General features: G+C 50.5%; 7 protein-coding genes across 7 annotated transcripts; 3 read left to right on the plus strand and 4 right to left on the minus strand.

Annotated features, from left to right (window-relative positions):
• Positions 1-237: 237 nt before the first annotated feature.
• CLUP02_09551 (uncharacterized protein) lies at positions 238-2,078 on the minus strand (the record flags this gene model as incomplete). The annotated part of the gene is made up of 7 exons (XM_049288529.1): positions 238-314; positions 399-630; positions 684-994; positions 1,055-1,090; positions 1,152-1,273; positions 1,325-1,823; positions 1,886-2,078. The coding sequence occupies 7 exons, from the start codon at positions 2,076-2,078 to the stop codon at positions 238-240; spliced, it is 1,470 nt and encodes a 489-aa protein (XP_049145673.1).
• Positions 2,079-2,187: 109 nt separating this feature from the next.
• CLUP02_09552 (uncharacterized protein) lies at positions 2,188-2,673 on the minus strand (the record flags this gene model as incomplete). The annotated part of the gene is made up of 2 exons (XM_049288530.1): positions 2,188-2,297; positions 2,382-2,673. 2 exons carry the CDS (start codon positions 2,671-2,673, stop codon positions 2,188-2,190), a joined length of 402 nt encoding a protein of 133 aa, XP_049145674.1.
• A 253-nt stretch (positions 2,674-2,926) lies between these two features.
• Positions 2,927-8,391, plus strand: CLUP02_09553 (extracellular sulfatase Sulf-2; the record flags this gene model as incomplete). The annotated part of the gene is made up of 11 exons (XM_049288531.1): positions 2,927-4,461; positions 4,547-4,798; positions 4,890-5,068; positions 5,123-5,250; positions 5,306-7,008; positions 7,062-7,129; positions 7,239-7,318; positions 7,453-7,532; positions 7,620-7,823; positions 7,930-8,121; positions 8,235-8,391. 11 exons carry the CDS (start codon positions 2,927-2,929, stop codon positions 8,389-8,391), a joined length of 4,578 nt encoding a protein of 1,525 aa, XP_049145675.1.
• Positions 7,967-10,927, minus strand: CLUP02_09554 (beta-glucosidase; the record flags this gene model as incomplete). The annotated part of the gene is made up of 5 exons (XM_049288532.1): positions 7,967-8,109; positions 8,465-9,605; positions 9,679-10,189; positions 10,240-10,696; positions 10,750-10,927. The coding sequence occupies 5 exons, from the start codon at positions 10,925-10,927 to the stop codon at positions 7,967-7,969; spliced, it is 2,430 nt and encodes an 809-aa protein (XP_049145676.1).
• A 665-nt stretch (positions 10,928-11,592) lies between these two features.
• Positions 11,593-13,819, minus strand: CLUP02_09555 (uncharacterized protein; the record flags this gene model as incomplete). The annotated part of the gene is made up of 6 exons (XM_049288533.1): positions 11,593-12,248; positions 12,305-12,485; positions 12,541-12,876; positions 12,935-13,216; positions 13,285-13,595; positions 13,756-13,819. 6 exons carry the CDS (start codon positions 13,817-13,819, stop codon positions 11,593-11,595), a joined length of 1,830 nt encoding a protein of 609 aa, XP_049145677.1.
• Positions 13,820-13,968: 149 nt separating this feature from the next.
• On the plus strand, positions 13,969-16,239 carry CLUP02_09556 (fungal specific transcription factor; the record flags this gene model as incomplete). The annotated part of the gene is made up of 3 exons (XM_049288534.1): positions 13,969-14,543; positions 14,599-14,626; positions 14,680-16,239. Coding segments are annotated over 3 exons (2,163 nt in total), but the record flags the coding sequence as incomplete, so codon positions are not given.
• Positions 16,240-17,856: 1,617 nt separating this feature from the next.
• On the plus strand, positions 17,857-18,437 carry CLUP02_09557 (GMC oxidoreductase; the record flags this gene model as incomplete). Its single annotated transcript, XM_049288535.1, has 3 exons — positions 17,857-17,917; positions 17,980-18,216; positions 18,412-18,437. 3 exons carry the CDS (start codon positions 17,857-17,859, stop codon positions 18,435-18,437), a joined length of 324 nt encoding a protein of 107 aa, XP_049145679.1.
• Between the last annotated feature and the right edge of the window lie 638 nt (positions 18,438-19,075).

Here is a 19,075-nt window from a genome sequence, read left to right on the forward strand (position 1 = left end):
TTTCGGTATCGTTGGATATTGGCATCAGCGGGGCTTTCTGTCAGTAAGGTAGTAGAGGGACTGGGTGTAATAGCGAACATCACGGTTTTATGATTGCGTTAGACACACACTGGAAGTAGCGCCAAGCTTGGAAATTCATTTTGGTCCATTGACCCAACGTCTTGTGTTTGCAAATAAGGTACTGTACGTTGCGAGAGTATTGTAACCCTTGAATGATGCTGAACGTGACCCTTACTCTCATTGAAGTTTCTCGCCGATGCTCCCGAAAACCGGCTTGGGCTCCGTCTCATCGCCATGTTTTTCAACGGAATTCTCTGAGTCGTTCCTGATAGACGTTCTAGAAAAAACTGGTGACTCATATTAGCCTTTTGCTAGACGTTCAGTTGCGGAAAACTTACGTGCATCCATCTCTTCAAGAGATTTCCCCTTAGTCTCCTTGATGAAGAACCAGACAAATACGACGAGTGCCCAATTGAAGATGCAAAACATCAAGAATGTCTTCCATCCAAGGTTCTGAACGGCGTGTGGCGTCGCTTGGGAGAAAACAAAGTTGAAGAGCCATTGTGTTGAAGTGCCGATGGCAATGCCAGCTTCGCGGATTCGAGATGGGAAGATTTCACCCATGTAAACCTGGATCTCGGTCAGTGGCGTCCTTTGAAGGCGCAAGAATGTTTCAAACTTACCCATGGTGCTGGACCCCATGAAATGTTGTACGACATGGCTTCGAGGTAGATCATCGTCATTGAGGCGATGGCTGTCGAGGTCAAACCCTGGTCTACGGATTTGGGCGGGTGGGTTGCGGTGAGGCAGGCGATAATGAGCATGTAAGTCCCCATCAGGAATGCTCCACCCAGCAGCGAACCGCGGCGTCCGATACGTTCGACGAGGAAAAGAAGATAGAAGAGACATGACACGACCTTGACCAGACCGAAGAAGCCTGTGATGAGGAGGTTATTCTGACCTGCACCTACGGCTGCGAACACTTGCGGGGCGTCTGCGGATAATGTCAGTGTTTAGGAATTGGGAAACACGAGTATGGTTTCTTGGATCTTACAGTAGGCCAGAGACGTGTTGCCAGTGAGTTGAACACCTAGAAACTATGTCAGCCCTGGTCAAAGGGGTGTATATTGCATGCTTTTTTGGATGGGTACCGATTTGTAGAGCAATGATGAGAAAAATGCGGTATTGGTTGACAGGCTGGATCAGCTCTCTCCATGTGAGTCCCTCTTTTTGGTTTCTCTCTTCTTCGATACTGGCAATAATTTCGGCAAACCTGCGGTCTCATCAGCATTCATGCTACTCTTCATGAAATCGAACAGCTCACTCTTCTTGGACTTCGGGCGCATCACCACCCCGAACCCAAATCAGAGACTGCAGTGCTTCCTCTCTCCGTCCAGTCCTGGCCAGCCATCGTGTACTCTCCTTGCAAAGCAGCATGCCCAATCCGAGAATCGCCCCAGGAACGAGTTGCAAGCCGACAGGAATCTGCCACTGCCTCGTTGAAGACTTGACATGCTTGCTCACACCGTAATCAACAAAGTAGGACGTCATGACACCCATCGTGAAAAAGAACTGGAACATGCTGCCGAGCATTCCGCGGATGCTCTTAGGGGCCATCTCTGCCGAGTACATGGGGATCACGACGGTGGCCATGCCTACGCCAACACCGCTGACGACTCGAGCGACATAGAAGGCGGCGAGGGAGTGAGTGTTGATTGTTTGAACGATTGCGCCGGCGCAGAATATTATTGAGGCGAGGATGATTGACCATCTTCGGCCGTATTTTGCGGTGAAGGGCCAGATGAAGAAGCATGAGAAGAAAGCTGTTGCTTAGACAGAATTAGCAGAGGCTCTCTGACCGTAGAGAATCTGAGAAGTGGCAGACCTCCTGCCTGTAGCAGACTTGTTGAGTTTGACCCGACGTTGGCTTTCTGGGACGGGCCATAACGAAAGTCCTCTTGGAAACCTTGGAAGGTGAGGATACCACCAATGATACCAGTGTCGTATGCAAACAAGAAAGACCCTACGCAGCACAAAGCTACGAGGTAGAATGCTCGAAATGTCCCTAGTTCCGACATTGTCAATGGTGATTTGTGAAAGGTCAAGGCTCAATTGATTCACCAATCTGTCGTCGAGTGATTATGAACGACCACAGGCTGTCTTATGTACGGAGGCGTATCCTAGATGCTAAACAGCAAACTCAAGACTCTGCATCTCCCGATTTAGATAGGAGTGGAAAAATACCATAGGAGAAAACAGCTCTAACCAGTTTGTCGTCGCCGGCTCAGCACGCAATTCTAGAGTGCCCAATAGCTGACTATCGCAGCATCAAACAGACAAACTCCTCGAGCCATTTCCAGAGTGCTTCCAGCACGCCATACGGCCCCTGCTCCCAAGAGCAGGGGTCAGCCATGGACAAACAGCAAGAGGCCCGTCGTTTCCTCTCTTCAATCGGAGTGTGGATGCCGGTAGTCGGCCGGGACGCTCAATCTGGGATGGCCTCAAGGCCGGATGAGTCTCCATTTGCCCGTTTGGGATGCCGGACCGACTACCGAAGCCTCCGGGAGAGCGCGTGGGGTAAGCTCCGGCGAGGTACAGGGGTGCCGGTCTTCCGTTCCTGTTGGTTTTCTGACAGATGCCTTTTGAAAATGCTTCGGCAGGGTAACATGCCATGTTCGATTCGCGTCATTATGTGTTCCACATCACTTGAGCAGCTCAAGAGGTTCATTACCAATGGGTAAGATTATGGGACATAGCTTTGGAGGGGCTTTGCTGCAGGGTTGGAGCTATCCTAAGCTTTATCGAATGCCCCTCCTTTCAGTCACTCGGTGTCATTTAAACCCTCCAAGCAACTGAAGACTTACCTGCTTCCTCCACCTTTCAATCCTCTCTCGCTGCCAATCTGCTGTCATATAAGTATATCAAAATGACGAACGTTAGGCCCAACATCCTCTTTATCATGGCTGATGACCATGCCTCCAAAGCCATCAGCGCTTACGGAGCTGGCATCAACCACACTCCAAATATTGACCGGCTCGCAGCGGAGGGAATGAAGTTCAACCACTGTTATGTCACCAACTCCATTTGCACTCCGTCCCGCGCTGCCATTCTCACGGGTACCCACAACCATGTCAACGGCGTCATGACGCTGAACGACAACATCAACAAGCACTTGCCAAACGTCGCGAAGCACATGCGTACCGGCGGGTACAGGACGGCAATGGTCGGCAAGTGGCACTTGTGCGAAGGCAGACCACACGAGCCCACCGGCTTCGACTACTGGTCTGTCCTCCCCGGGCAGGGCGATTACTGGGACCCCGAGTTCATTGAGCCAGCGGGAGAAAAGGTTGAAGATGGCTACGTTACAGATATCATCACCGACAAGTGTCTCGACTGGATCTCCAAGACAAAAAACACCGACAAGCCCTTCTTCCTCATGTGCCACCACAAGGCTCCGCACCGCTCGTGGGAGTGCGACGAGAAGCACAAGGACCTATACAAAGACCCGATACGCGTTCCCGAGACATACGATGACGACTACAAGAACCGCGCAAAGGCTGCAAAGGTTGCAAAGATGCGTGTTGCAGGAGATATGACGTACCAGGACCTGGGCCTTGTGCAGCCAGACGGTGGTAACAAGGTCGGCGAGCGTGTCGTTCAGGAGGCGGGCTCTGCGCAGCGCAAGATTCCTGTTGATGCCAAGAGACTGATCGATAAGGAAGATGGGACAGTGTTCACCTTTAAGAGCCAGGACGACCTTGCTCATTTCAAGTTCCAGAGGTACATGCAGCGATACCTGCGAACCATCCAGTCTGTCGACGACAATGTCGGGCGAATGCTTGACTACCTCGAAGAAAACGGGCTTGCGGAGAACACCATTGTGATCTACACCTCAGACCAGGGCTTCTTCCTTGGTGAGCACGGATGGTTCGACAAGCGATTCATGTACGAGGAATCTTTCCAGATGCCCTTCCTCATTCGATACCCGGCGGGAATTGCCAAAGGCTCTGTTTGCGACGACATCATCTGCAATGTCGATTTTGCGCCTACCTTTCTCGATTTCGCAAACCTTCATATCCCAAGCTACATGCAAGGCGAATCTTTCCGGCAGTTACTGGAGGGGAACACACCAGCAGATTGGCAGCAGATTGCCTACCACCGGTACTGGATGCACAATGATATTATCCACCACGCCTATGCGCATTATGGCGTGAGAGACCAGCGATACAAACTCATCTACTGGTACAACGAGCCGTTAGAGGTTAGTGGCGCCAGGCCGGGCGGGGAGAGGGATAAGGAGTGGGAGTTGTTCGATTGCGAGAAGGATCCATTGGAGCTGTTCAATGTTTACCAGGACCCAGCTTACGCCGAGAAAGCGAAGCACATGACGAGATTGCTAGAGTTGAAGATGGAACAAATCGGCGATGAGCCAGTTCATCCCAGAGGTGTTGATACTGGCGGGTCAGTGAGTTTAGCAAGCAAATTGAAAGGCAGAACCATAGATATGCTACTTCTTGTAAGTATGAGTGCTTGACTACGATGCCAGATCAGGGTCATATTTCGATGATAGTCTCTGGATATGCACGATCAAGACTTCAATAGTTGTCGTATCGGATGACTTGAATCGAAAGTCAATTATTAGAACCTCGCAGTGGCATGTTGGAGAATCATGGTGGAGAGGTGGATTCGATCTCCCAGCAAGGGTTCGTGAAGTGAACAGGGATAAACCGCTCGCCAACTCCCATAATTGGCTCACCAAGGCCCATTCCTGGATGTCGTTACCCTATCCACTCCTCGCGTCATGGCAGTCTAGCTCGAGTAGGTAAAGTGTAGACTCCCTCCGCATTCATGTTTGCCCTCATGCAGAGAGATCCGGAGAATCATTCAAGAAACCCGGTTCCGAGGACGAGGAAACAGACTTCGAGTGAGAAGGCGGAATCCAAACCTTTCCTATCGTCCATCCATCCCCCGAAATCCATCCCGCCGGCTTGCTCAAACGACTCCTCCGACATATCATGCTTGCTCAAGCTCCAGCTTCCATGGCATAGAATTATTATCAACTTCTATTGTAAAGTTACGGAACCGAACGACGCTGAGTTGCGGCAGGGCACTGCAACATGAGACGAGGTCGACAATGAAGTGCCAGGATGCCAAAGTTTCAACAACAACATGATGGACTCTTTCGTTGGCTGCTTTCAAGCTGGCCCAAGCACGACGCGTCAGACTTGTTCTCAATGCCGGTGGCGCAAGGTCAGTCCGCTGGAATCGTACCGTTGGTCTGTGGCCGTGAATTGACCTGAATCAGGTCAAGTGCGAAGGTGGCAGTGAACTGCGTTGCGGCACGTGTGCTCGTCTTGGGCTGGATTGTTCGCTTGCCGCCATCGAGGAAGTTGGACCAGATTTTCACTTTGGCAAGCAACAACTGGTCTCCACCAAGCCGCGACGCCTCAGAGGCACCCGGGCGTGTAAAGCTTGTCGAGAAAAGAAAGTCCGCTGCTCCGGCACATCACCGCGATGCACAAACTGCGCGCGCCATGCTAGAGAGTGCACATACCCGACGCCGGCACGAAGTGCGAGGGCATCTTCCCCGCAGAGCACCTCTACCGAGGGAGACGAGTCCTGCGGAGTCGAAGTCGGCCAATTCCTCCCCGGCGCCGTGGAAAGCTTCTTCGAGAAGGTTTACCCTCTTCCATCCCACGCATTTCTGCACCCCGAGACGACCAGGGAGCGTTGTCGAGAGGGGAGGATTGACTCAGCCCTGGCACACGCCATCTGTGCTTTGGCGACCCTTCACTGTGGTTCGGATCTTCAGACTCGCGACAGAGCTACGCCGTGGGTTCAGACGGCGGAACAAAAGATATGGCAGCACCTCGAGAGCCCTACCATACCGCGTTTGCAGGCCCTGCTGCTCGTGATTCACTATCAAATGGAGACTGGAAAGTTCCAGAGAGCGTTCATGCTGACGGCTACTGCAGCTAGGTTTGCAGCTGCGATGCGACTGAACCATGAGAGGCCTGATCTCGACTTTGTCGCGCAGGAAGTACGCCGTAGGATCATGTGGTCGCTGAAGATTACTGAAAGGTACTTTTCAGTTGGCTTGCCCGAATTTGAAGCTTGTCCTATCGAAACGATTTACCTGCAATACCCCTCAGATGAGAATGATTTCAGCAATGATGGAGATTGTGGTGATGGGGCCTCCTATAGACTCTACGTGAGACTGGAAATAACTCGGAGGGACATTATGAAGTTGACAAGAGGAGTGACACTTTGCGACCAGCCTTTCTTGCCTTTGACGAAACTCATCGGCGACTTCGAAAGCGACCTGGGCGAGATCGGATCGCTGTTGCCAGACGGAACGAACTTTTCTATGGTCAATATCGGAGCCCTTGAAGGCGACCGATGGCTGCGGAGACGGCTATTCATGCACATTTCATTCCACCAAGCCCATTGCGACCTGTACCGAATCCTGCTTTCAGGATATCCCGAAGCAGCACCTCGCGTGGTTCTCGAGGCAGTAGACATGGACTACATCACCATGGCAGAACAAAACTGCCTTAAACATGCCACCGCCATCATTCAGATCTTGACCAGCCTCAACCAACACAGCACAGAACTTCTGCTTCTCGAATTCGACACGGCTATTTGCGCCTACCACGCCACGAGGCTCTTGCTTTTCATAGCCCGAGCACAAAGAACGCCGGGCTGTCCCTCACCAGAGTTTGCCTTGAGCCGCGCGGCTTTGTGTCTGGCTGCGCTTCAGCGTTTCTTTCCTTCCTCCGCACTGGTCAAGCCCATCATCGACGATATGGAGCGACTTTCCCGGGGCCATGCACCTCAAGAAGCCGGGATAGGCGGGCTATCGTCGCCAGAGTTTCAAGAAGGAAGACGGAATCTAGAACAGCGACTTTCAGAGGTAGCAAAAGCGAGACAGAGGCTGGCAATTCACAGTCTGCTGAGACAAGCCGACTTTACCGACGAGGATGAGGGAGACGATTACTCTTCTTCCATGTCTGCGTCCGGGTTGTCCCCAATCATGATAAGGCGAACGCCCTAGACTCTAGAGTCGGACAGTGGCGGCAGCAGGTCCGGGATGCGTACCCCGCGAAAGAGCAGAGTTCCTACGTCCGCAGTTCGGATAGCTGCGGGCGGCCTTTCTGACGAGGCACCGTTCTGATGAAACTGGTGGAGACGCCTGACTAGCAAGTAACTATGCATTTGGACTCGCTTACTGGTGTCAGCAACAAACATATTAACCGAGTATGAACTTGTGGCTCTTGTTACCATTCCTGAGTATGAAAACTCTCTGTTTCTCGTCCAGGTGGAGCTTGGTGTGTTAAACTCTGGCATAGGGAATAAGAAACCAATAAGAAGTTGTAAAAGTTGGTGCATGCGCTTATGCATAGAGCAAAAACGATGATGTGACACGCTCCACGCGATACTTGCTCATACCAGGTGCGCAATATGATGGAACCCAGTAGAGTGGAAAGCGACATCCAAGCCACCAAGAAGGCGGTTCGTGGAGCTGAAATAGAGTTTGTCTTTTTCCGCAGGTTACTTAAGCTATTCTGTAGTGTTATGTATTTTTCTGTCAAAGGCCCCTCTCCTCTGTAACCACTCAGCGTTTCAGTCCGGCCTCACGGCGTTCCCGTTCTCTGGGTTGACAAGAACGTACATGTCAGGCGCCGACTCATGTCCCCTGTTGACATGACTCAACAACAAGGCAAACACGATGATGGCTCGGAGGAACAGGTCAAGAACAACATAAATTTCGAGATGGCGGGCAAGCAGAAAGAGATAAATATCGTTGAAAGTCCGCCAAGATGGTTGGAATAATAATCATCTCCAGCGCACCATCTTACTATTCACTCAACGATTTCATCAACTTTATCACACATAATACCTAAATCAGACTTTCCGGTTAAAGTCCAGCAAAATGAAGTTCTCCGCCGTCATCCTCTTTGTTGCTTCAGTCGCCGCCGTTGCTCTCGATACCGATGTCCCTCCTGCGCTCAGCCAGCCTGGTCGCCGTGGTGTTGACTGCGGGGCTTGCGACAGACTGAACTTCTGCCCTGGCAAGCCCAACAACAATGTCGAGTGCGAGCTTGACGGCTGCTGCAAGAAGTAAACGACTTCCTCGGGCTTCCAACTGAAAATTGAGATATCAACATGTACGTCATCAGATCTATTTTCTTTTTAAATCTTAAGGTGCGATACACAAGCTAACAACCACTCAGACAGCGCGCTTCGGATACCCATCACGGTTGCCGTATTTCTAACATGTGGGAACTTGGTGAAGTCAACGTTCAGATGATCAAAGGTCTTAGCAACCTGATCTCAACTACCTTACCTTACCCAATACAACTGTTCAACCAATTTATTTGCCAACTCTGATCGGATGAAAGAGTACGAATATCATTTTACACCAAAGTTGCGTTCAACCTCTGCAGATCTTGGGTTCTCGAACTGTTCCCAATCCAGAAGTTGCACAGTCCTGTCTCGACTTGCCATTTCCCGTCGACGAAGTAACCTAACTCGGCGTAAGGCACATTGAAGCTGACCTGTGAGGAGCTGCCTGCTGCGACTTCAACCTTGCCAAAGCGAATAAGCTTCATGACCGGGAACTCGATTTGATTGTACTCTGGACGATAGTAAAGCTGCACCACCTCCTGGCCATCTCTCGACCCCGTGTTCTTGACTGTCGCAGAGACAGTGACTTGGCTGTCCTTGTCACATTGACTGACAGTGCTGTTGTTACCCACTGAGTGGCATTGGAGAGAGACGAAAGAAATGTTGAAAGTCGTGTAGCTCAAACCAAAGCCGAATCTCAAAGGAGCATAACGTGTCAGTTCTGGCAAGTGCCAATCATACTGCGTCGCCGTCCCAAATCCACCCTGGTCATCGGACGGGAAATAGTCATAGGCCACAGGGAACGCGCCATCGGCTTCCGGAAAAGTGATTGTAAGCTTGCCACTTGGGTTCACACTACCAAAGAGGATTTCCACCAAGGCGTCAGCTGTGAATTCACCGGCGAGCCAAGTGTGGATGATTGCCTTTGCCCTCTTGGCCGACTCTTCCAGCAGGAATGTCTGACCCCCGCTGAGTACCAACACAGTCGGCACGTCGGCGTTGATCACCGCATCGAGAAGCTGCTGTTGCAACCCGGGAAATCCCAAGTGCGGATGACTGAAGCCCTCCCCATCAGTCCGGTGAAGAGACTCGTACGAGTTGTCAAAAGACCCCCAGCCGGACCCGAGAACCACAACGGCAAGGCCCGCTTCCTTAGCTGCGTTGACAGCAGCCTCGATGCCCGAGCTGTCATTCGTGCGCAAGATGTCAACCCCTGCAACATATTTGACGTTTTCCACACCAATTTCTCGCTCTAGACTTCGACGGAAGGTATCGCCATAGGAGGAATCTGAGGCGTTGTTGGCAGCATATTGGCCGGTATTGAGAATGTCGGCATAAGGGCCTAGCAGGGCAATTTGGTGCACTTCGCTGCGCTGCAAAGGCAGCGTGCCATCATTCTGAAGCAGCACAATTGCCTCGCGCGACACCTTGCGACTGATCTCAAGATGCTCCTCGCTGCGAAGAGTCGCGGTCAGATTCTCGACCGAGAGGCAGATCAAAGGTTCCAGTAGCAAATTTGATCTCAAGAATCGCTCGGACAGAGCTGTCGACAAGTTCCATGACCTCGGTATCGTTCGAATAGTTGATGAGCGTGGGGAATACAGAAGGCGGTCTCGGTGAAAGTTCGTGCTCCAGCCCACCCCGCAAAGCCTTTAGTCCGGCGTCCGCAAACGACTTGGCGACCTTTGACTGAGTATACATGTTGCGAATCGAACCGGCGTCAGACATGATGAGACCTTTGAAGCCGAGCATCTCTCGAAGAACCTTTCTGTTGAGGTACTTGTTCATGGACATGGGAACCTGATCGACGCTGGCATATGATATCATCAGTGACAAGGGGTTTGCCTCTCGAAAGGCCTTGACATAGGGGGCTCCGAAGTCATTGAGGATATAGTTCAGGCCACTCTGAATGCTCGCAGTGTTCACGCCTCCGCTGCTAGAGCCGTAGACCCAGTGCTTGATTGTCGTTGCGACTTTGACGAAACCGTTCTCATCTTTCTCCTGCATCGTGTTGATGTAGTGCGTCGCAAATTCGCCGACGAGGTAGCTGTCCTCGCCAAACCTAGGTGAAGTCATTAGGAAGAAGTAAGATTGTTGTTCGAAAGCACTTACATCTCGCCGTTTCTCCCATTTCTGGGATCTTTAGCAAGGTCAACCTCGGGCGATAACACCCAACGAGTGCCCATCGCCACATTTTCGTCACGAATAGCGGCTACGGCTTGTTCGTAAAGAGGAATATTCCACGTCGATCCCATGGAAAGGGCGCCAGGGAACAGAGTGCCACCGGAAATCATGAGACCACTAACAGAGTCGGCGATGGTGATATACGGAATGCCTAGTCTAGTGTTGTTGATTTGCTCGGCTCTAACCTTGTTGGCGATAGGCAACAGATCATGCGCATAATTTTGAGGCGCCCCGAAGCCTACGATATGATCAATATTGACGTGGAGATGTAGGATTACCAAATTTGGCTTACCGATCTGCCCATTCTGAGTCTTCCGGATTTCCTCGAACAGCGTTTCGTTGTATGATATCTTGCCGTTAACAGTCTCTGCAAGTCGTCTTATCCCTACGAGTTCAGGTTACTAACACAGCCCGGCTTTCGCAAGCTTTCCGACTAACCTCCGAGCTGGCCAATCTTTTCCTCCCATGACATGAGACGCAAGAGGTCGTCAGCTCGCTCTGCGGCAGAGCGTGTCGAGTCGAGATAAGCTGATCCATTCGATGCAGCTGTAGCACAGCTAATATGAATGAACTGACAAAGCGCGAGGACCACGAACGAGGTTGCTGATTTGACCATCTTGACGACAATGCATAACACCCTGAGCGAAACCTGGGTATACTGAGAAAGCAAGTGACAACAGTTGCCAGGTTCTTCTCTATCTTTCCGAAAACCTTATATCTTTAGTTGAAAAGCACGCCATTGCAAATGGTCCACCATCAACCAAGAGTTCGGGCCAAGACTCCACTCGAGAAAAGGCTCCAGGATTCCGGCAAGCAAGGCCGGATCGGGTGCCCCACTTGGTTCGCCGGGGCTCCGAAGAGTCAGCTCGGATGTCGGTCGGTAGTCCTGAAGGGGGAAGGCTAGACCGGAGTCTACCCAATCATTCCCATTCCGTGCTGTGCGGCGAGGGATTGTACCATCCTATCCATGAAGAGCCATGGTGCTTATAAGCCTCCAGGAATTGTTCGGCGACAGCTATTTGCTGTTCCATGCTGACAAATGCCCCATCTCTGGATCCGATCACTTAACAGGTGTCCTGGGAGTGTAGTTACAGTAGCTCATCACAATTCGGGTTCTGCGTTTGCTTGTTTTTTTCTTTGCACGTAAATATTCCCTTGAATCCAATTGTAAGTTATCGAAAGCACATGTAAGGTCCAAATAGAAAACGCTGAAAGTGTCTTAATGAGTTGCGTGTCGCTTCATTATCTACATGTCTACCTTGGGAGCTGTCGATAGTATTCCTATGCTTTGCTGCTGCCCTTGTTGTTTTCAGGTTGCCTAACGCTCCTCCACTCCAAAGCCAAAGCACCAAAGATGGCGAGACACACGAGGACCAGGCCAACAAGAAATACATGTCTGATCGCCTCATTGTAAGCAACCAGAGCTGTAGCCTTGATGGCGGCGGGGAGGTTTGTTAGGGAGGTGACACCGTTGTCCAAAATCTTCTGGGCATCGAGCCCGGGAACTGAAGAGAGTCGCTCAAGCAGCTGGGTATTGAGGATGTTCTGAGCAACAGCCAGGAAGATGGCTCCGCCAATGAGCTGGCCGAAGAACATGAGGGAGATTCCCACCGGCACATCCTTCTTCGGCAAGACTGTCTGGGCTGCTAGGTTTGGTGCTTGTGTTGACAGGCCCAACCCGAATCCGTAGATGATTTGGTATCCAATCCATTTGCTGCTGTCAGTGTTGACCTCGAATGTGTAAATCAACCCAGCACCGACAGCCATTAGGCAGATACCTCCGATCATGAATGGTGTGTAGTAGCCGATGCGACGAACAAGGGCGCCCGTCATGAGAGTGGCGACTACCATTGAGAGCATGAGGGGTGAGAGACGGATTCCAGACTCGACAGCTGAGACGCCTTTGATAGCCTGGAACCAGATCGGTAGATAGTAGGCTGATTTCCAATTAGTCTGAGTAATGTGCGAGTTCTGTGCTGTTTGTGTAACTTACAGAATATCATCAGTTGCGATCCGTTACAGATGGTAGCGTAGACACCTGCTAGGATACTGCGCTGCGTAAAGATTCTGCTAGGGAGTGTGGCTGTCTTGGGCATGAAGATTTGGACCAGAGCAAACCCGGCGAGAAGAATAACTGCGAGCACCAACAGAAGAATGATTCTCCAGTTGTTCCACTAAGAGTCATGGTCAGAAATTGCAACCAGATATGTTTCGGAGATGTAGACTTACAGCATACGTCGAGCCACCCCATTCCATGGCCAGAATGAGAGACACTGATCCAGGGATAAGCAGAGCGGTACCAAAAAAGTCAAGCTGCGCCAGCTTGGACTTCAAATCAAGCTTTGTGGTATCTCTATCAGGAATGGCAAGGATCAAGAAGATGATGATGCCTGCCAAGCCTCCCAAGGGGAGGTTGATATAGAAGCACCATCTCCAGGTGACTTTTGAGGTGAAGACGCCTCCAAGCAGCGGTCCGACCACGGAAGAGACGCCGAAGATGGCGCCGAAGAATCCTTGGTATGTGGGACGTTTGCGAAGCGGGACGGCATGCACGATGATGACAACCTGAGGGAATGCGGGTTAGACCTTGATTTGACTGCGGGATAGTAGACCCAATACTTACTACGCCGCTGAGGATACCAGCCGCACCAAGTCCAGCAATGGCTCTCCCAATGATGAATGACACCGAATTTGGAGCCGCGCCGCAGATTGCGGATCCAACTTCGAAGAGGAAAAGGGAAGTAAGGAACGTGCCCTTGACGCTGAAGAACGTGTAGAGTTTGCCGAAGAGGAGTTGTGAAGCGCACTGGGTAAGGAGATATGCCGATCCGTACCAGCCTATGTCAGTGACGGAGTGGAACTCGTCGGTGATTTGGGGGATGGCTGTTGTGATAATCATGCGATCCTGTGAAACGGTCCCGTTAAATTATTGTCTCTAGACATACGTGGTGTGGTTGTACAAAGTTAACTTACCAAGGAAGTCAAAAACATGCACATGAAGGCAGACGACATGATGCAGGCGAACTTGAGTCCTGTCGGATATTCTGCGTCATCTACGGACTTTCCTCCATCCTCGAGCTTCTCTGAGACGTTCTTCTCGGTCTTGGTATCATCGTTGTTTAGTGATGGCTCAGCAATAGTCGAAGCTCTTGACTCGTTGTCGTGGGATGGTGTCGATTCAGGATGTGTGCTTGATGGAGTTGCCATCTTGAAGGTTTTGTTGACGTTAAAACGTGTTGGGATACTGAGATCAGACTTTTGGCGGACTTGGTACTGGAAGCAGACTACTTTGACCAGATTAAAGCATTAGATATTGGGTGGACCAAGTGATTGAGATCTGAAGTAAGGTTGAGGCTGTTGAGCTGAAAAGACGAGAAGCCAAGACCTCGGGATGCCATTTCTTTATACATGTTCAAGAGAAATAATGTTTTCCAAAAGACTGACTTTTGAAAAGTCCGTTGTCGGAAAACGGCAAGAACAAGCCATCGTAGACCCATTGCTGATGCATCTTTGGTTTAGACCGTCGATCCTCCCAAACATCTCGGGCCCGAAATATCCAAAAGAGGCTAGACTCCTCAGTGATCCTCATAGTAAGGATGGAGCAATTCATCAGACGGAAGCCGAAAAGAAACGCTAACCTTCTTTGAGACCCGAGATCCCCGACATCTTCCTTCGCGCCATCCCGACGGGCATCCTTCACCACAAGTAACCTCACAACCGTTACCGGACATTTTCCAAAGTCCGGGAAGAGTCCGAATATCTTATGAAAATCAATCAATCAAATGTGCATGGATACTTGTTTCGCCTCAAGCAATCCGTCTCTCATTTCTCAACGTTCTGCCCATGGCGACCCCGCAACCGACAGCTCTTCAAGGGCAGCATAAGCACGCGTGCTCGCTCTGCGCAAAGAGGAAGATCAAATGCGACAAAGCTGAGCCATGTTCAAACTGCACAAAGACACAGGCACAATGCCTCTACGAAGGACCAGCTCCGCCGCGACCTCGAAAACGAGCTGCTGACGAAGAGCTCCTTGCGCGCTTGGCCGCATACGAGGACTTGATGCGGAAGCACGATGTCGACTTTACGCCGTGTTCTCATGGTTGGATTACGTCTGGGCCTCAGGGGCGGATCAAGCAAGATAAATCTGAGGCGATATCCTCTGCGACGTCTCCGCTCGATCACCAGAGCTCAACGACTCAAGTGTTGAAGGGTATTCCCTTGACAGCAGAGCGGTCAGTGTTAGGACGGAGTAGAATATGGCGTCACTTGCTGATTAGACATACTTAGTTGTCTTTGGTCAACTCTCCCGGCAGAAGTAAGAGTCGCCGTGCTATTTAGTAGACGACTAATATCTGACTTGCATTACAGCTCATGTACCCGCCCGTGCAGTGCCTCACTCGTAAAGAAGACCCTCTGCATATCCCTACGCCAGCGCTTCATGTTTTGATGACGACCGTTCAACCCGAACTTTCACAGCTCCACCCGGACCCAAGGCACATCTGCCGATTTTGGCAGATCTTTGTCGAGGCCGTCAACCCATTGTTGAAGATCATCCATGTGCCGACTCTACAGCAGCAGGTCCTGGACGCAAGTTGGAATCCGGCCGGCGCATCAAAGCCGCTTACAGCCATGCTATTCGCCATTTACACTCTAGCTGTCACCTCCACGTCCATTGAAGGCTGCCAGACTACCTTTGGCGAGGCCAGGAGCACGCTCATACTGCGCTATCGGACCGCCGCTTTGCGTGCTCTCATTGCAGCCGACTTCCTCACCACGCGAAACTTTGAGGTTTTGCAAGCCTTTGTTCTTTTTCTCTTTTCTGACCCAGATTCGGAGCTGACATCCACTCTGACCGGCGCCGCAATCAGGATCAGCCAGAAAATGGGTCTGAACAGACCAAAGCCAGATCCAAAAGTATCGGTATTCGAGACTGAAATGCGTATACGTCTATGGTGGCAGTTGAACGGGTTGGATTCTAGAGTGAGAATCGTCAAAATTGCGGGCATGCGACTCATACCATCCGAAAGTGATTTCGGCGATGTCCGCCTCCCGCTCAACGTCAACGACGCCGACTTGCATCCGGAAATGGCGGAACTGCCACTGGAGCACCCGGGGGCAACGGAAATGCTCTGCGTGTTGATGAAGTTTGAGACCTTTAACATCATCAGATCCTCCAGTAGAGCTGTCAAGGTCTTTGATGTCATCATACACGGCCCTGGGAAAGACAAGCCTCCATCAAAACTAGAAGATGATGCGATCAACGAGATTGAGGCCATTTACCACGAAAAGTTCATTCGGCACCTGGATAGGAATATTCCTCTCCATGCTCTGGTGTATACCATGACCAGGCTCACGCTAGCTCGCTTCCGGTGCAAGGTGCACAGCCCGCGAGGCCGGGCTAATAGCAATGGGGAGGTGTTCATGACGCGCGAGGAGGGTGATCTGGTTTTCGACTGGAGTGTGACTTGGCTGGAGATGATGGAGATTGCTATGAGCAGCAAGTTCTCCTCGCACTTTATCGCGCATATGACGACGAAATTCACCGTGGATGTCTACATCTATATCATTAGTGATCTCCGCAAGAGGGTCTCTGGTGAGCGGGTCACGTTGGCTTGGAAGCTTATAGAGAGTCTCTACGGATATCATCCGGAACTGATTGAGAACACGGAGAGTTCCTTCTATGTGGCGCTAGGGGACTTGACATTGGAAGCTTGGGAGGCTAGGAGGAGAGAGTTGGTCAATATCCAGGGGAGTCATGAGACCGATAATCCGCCCCGGTATATTTGCTTGCTTCGGGAACAGAGGCAACAGAAAATTGCGCCAGTTGCACAGGTGCCTGCGGCAGACTTTCAAAGTCTTGACCCTCTGGGACTCACCGATTCGGCAAACTTGGACTGGGACTATTGGAATGATTTTTTACGACTGTAGTCAGGTTGTTGTAATGGCAATTTCGACTTCAACTAGTATTTGCCATCTACATTGCAATTGCCCATTTGTGAAACTGAGACTCTTGAAGGTGGAGTTCGAGTTGCGGTGACTCTATCTAGTTCAAGCTCACGTTCCATCGCCAATGCGGGCCAGCGCATCCTTGTACTCAGAGCTAACGACCCCTTCGCCCTGCTCAGGTAGTAGTGAGTAAGCACATCGTAGCATGGGAACACCAAAGTCCCGTTTCAAACCTTGCGCTCAATGACTGAGAGCCAACAGTTGCGATGGACCCTGGATGATGGGATCAAAGAGACAATGTTGTTAATACATCATCCGAATATTCCCCATCCGGAGATTGGGCCGCGGCACGCGTCTAGTCAGCAACATCCCTGCGCAGCCCACGAGTACGACGTTGTTGTCATTTGACAGTCGGCAAGCATATTCAATTCTTCAGCGGCACCTACCTGTACTTGGGGAACTACTCAATGTCTTCCAGTCTATTTATGATACTGTACGAACCTAAGGTATTCTTCCCCGGCACAGGAAATCGACATTATGAGATTTGCGTTCCTTCGCCAGACTATTCTTAGTGACCTTTCCCCGCATCTTTGGTCCCCTCCTTTCCCACCATGATCGTCCGCCAATAGCCCCATGCCGACACACACTGAATGTATCCCTCCTCAAGACTTAACTCCCCGACGAGTCAGAAGACGCCCATATGGCGTAAGAATGCCTCTAGGACCTATTGTATAAGTCAAGAATTCGCGCCCGAGTCCGAAGTCATCTTGCTAAAAGGCACTAGAAGAGACCAGCCGACGAGCCCTAAACTCAAAGCTGCCCAGCTGCGCCATCCGGAAAACATGGAGCGAACTGGAGCCGCCCACTTAGTCTATCATAGTGTTGGGGAACCCTGGAGTTGTAACCTAGCCAAGTTGGCAAATTAAATAACCTCAATTGGCTGGGTCGGTTAAGCGCCCACACCTCAGACATGCTTCCCCGTATCAACTTCGCCCCATAGTTGTCCTGCCTAGTGCAACATAACATCTACATCCGTACTCTGTTGAGTCTGTTGTGTCTAGTCTGTCTGCACAATCACTGCGTCTGCATCTCTATGTGTCTATGTATCATTGCCATCCCATCCCCGCACCCGACAACTAGCTCCTCCTTCAGGGTTCTGGTCACATCGGGGTCTTCAGTAGCCCCTCCGCTTGTCCGCAACCTGCGACGTGTTCGCCGCCATCTGTGCGGCCATGTAGCCCCTTGAGCTTCTCGAAATGCAGCCCCAAGCTTCCAAGGGCCCCCTCCTCTAGGCCTTTGTCTCTCTCTTGTCAATAGATCAGCGCAACGCGGAATCTCGGCGGAATACACCCTGCTTGCATTCCGCCCGAGCGTGCGTAACAGCCCTGTGAATTTTTTTCTCCAAACGCTGCGACGTGGCGTGCGGAGAAGGATATATAAAGTAGAGTAACCATCGCAGTCCGCGAGCCGCTTGTTTGTGCTGGTTGCTTCATCCCGACTCTCTGCTCAACACACTCAATCACCCCCACGCGCGCCTCTGTTTTTGAAATCTTTTGCCCCTCAATTGAGTTTACACTGGCTTTGCGAAAAACCGTAGCCATGGGTCTCTACAGCAAGCTGGCGGATGATATTACAGAGGTGGACGTGATCATTGCTGGAGGTATCTTGCAGGACTTCTACACCCCAACCAACAATTTTCACGTATTGACTCTTCAATCCTAGGCGGAACAGCAGCTTGCGTCCTCGCTGGTCGTCTCGCGGCCGCCGACCCTCAATTGTCCATCCTCGTCATTGAAGGCGGCACGAACAACCGCGATGTTCCCAATGTCGTCCACCCCGCCTTCTTTCTGGACCACCTTGCCCCGACGAGCAAGACCGCAATCTTTTACCAGGGCAACGTATCCGACAAGCTGGCAGGTCGCGGTCCCATTGTCCCGGCTGGAGGAATACTCGGTGGCGGTTCCTCGATTAACTTTATGCTATATGTTAAGTCAAAGCACCCACTTTTGGGCACCCCCCCCTTTTGGGCACCCCCAAAAATCCCTCCCAGCCACCACATTAAAACCCTACCTATTATTTCAATTCAACACAACAATTACAAAAATCGTCTAAATGCATTCCTTTTTAGCATACTTACTGATTAATAAGTAATAGTATCGTATACCGAAAATGAGCTCTAATAGGTACTTAATGCTATTAAAAACGGTCTCTCTATTAAAAGGGCCTTGATTAAGTTCGGGGTTCTTAAGATAACACTTTAGGGTCGAAGGAGAGGCTACTAAACGAGGGCGAGGGCATTCGCAGAGCTTTAGAGGCTTCTTCTATAGCAAGAAAACTAACTAGCCTAATAGATTCGTATATAGTATTACTTAGGTATTATATTAACTTATAAATAAGTTAAGGAATTCGCTAAGCGAGTTCTAAGGTCCTAGGGGGATAATAAACTACTTAGTAAGAGATAGATTAACGCTTTTATTAAAAGGAATCTATTAATAAGGGTTTAGAGAAGTCGTTTAATCAATTCGTACCGCGTTAATAGAGCTATTACTAATATAATTAAATAATAATTTAAATTACTTAATATACTAGAGATTAGCGGTATTAAATAGGCTAATAGGTATAATATAGATAAGACTAGTATAATAGAGGGTAAGGGAGCTAATAGGCTGGTCTTGGGCATAGTAAAGGCTATAGTAGTGCGAAAAAAAGAGCCTAGTTCGCGTACCTAGGTAACGATTATTAAGTATATCTTTGCTAATAGTAGAGCTATTAAACTACTAGTTATTTATAAGGGAAAGTCGGTTTAATAGTAGTAGTT

This window comes from Colletotrichum lupini, chromosome 5 (genome assembly GCF_023278565.1).
Source record: "Colletotrichum lupini chromosome 5, complete sequence".
Taxonomy (NCBI): Eukaryota; Fungi; Ascomycota; class Sordariomycetes; order Glomerellales; family Glomerellaceae; genus Colletotrichum; species Colletotrichum lupini.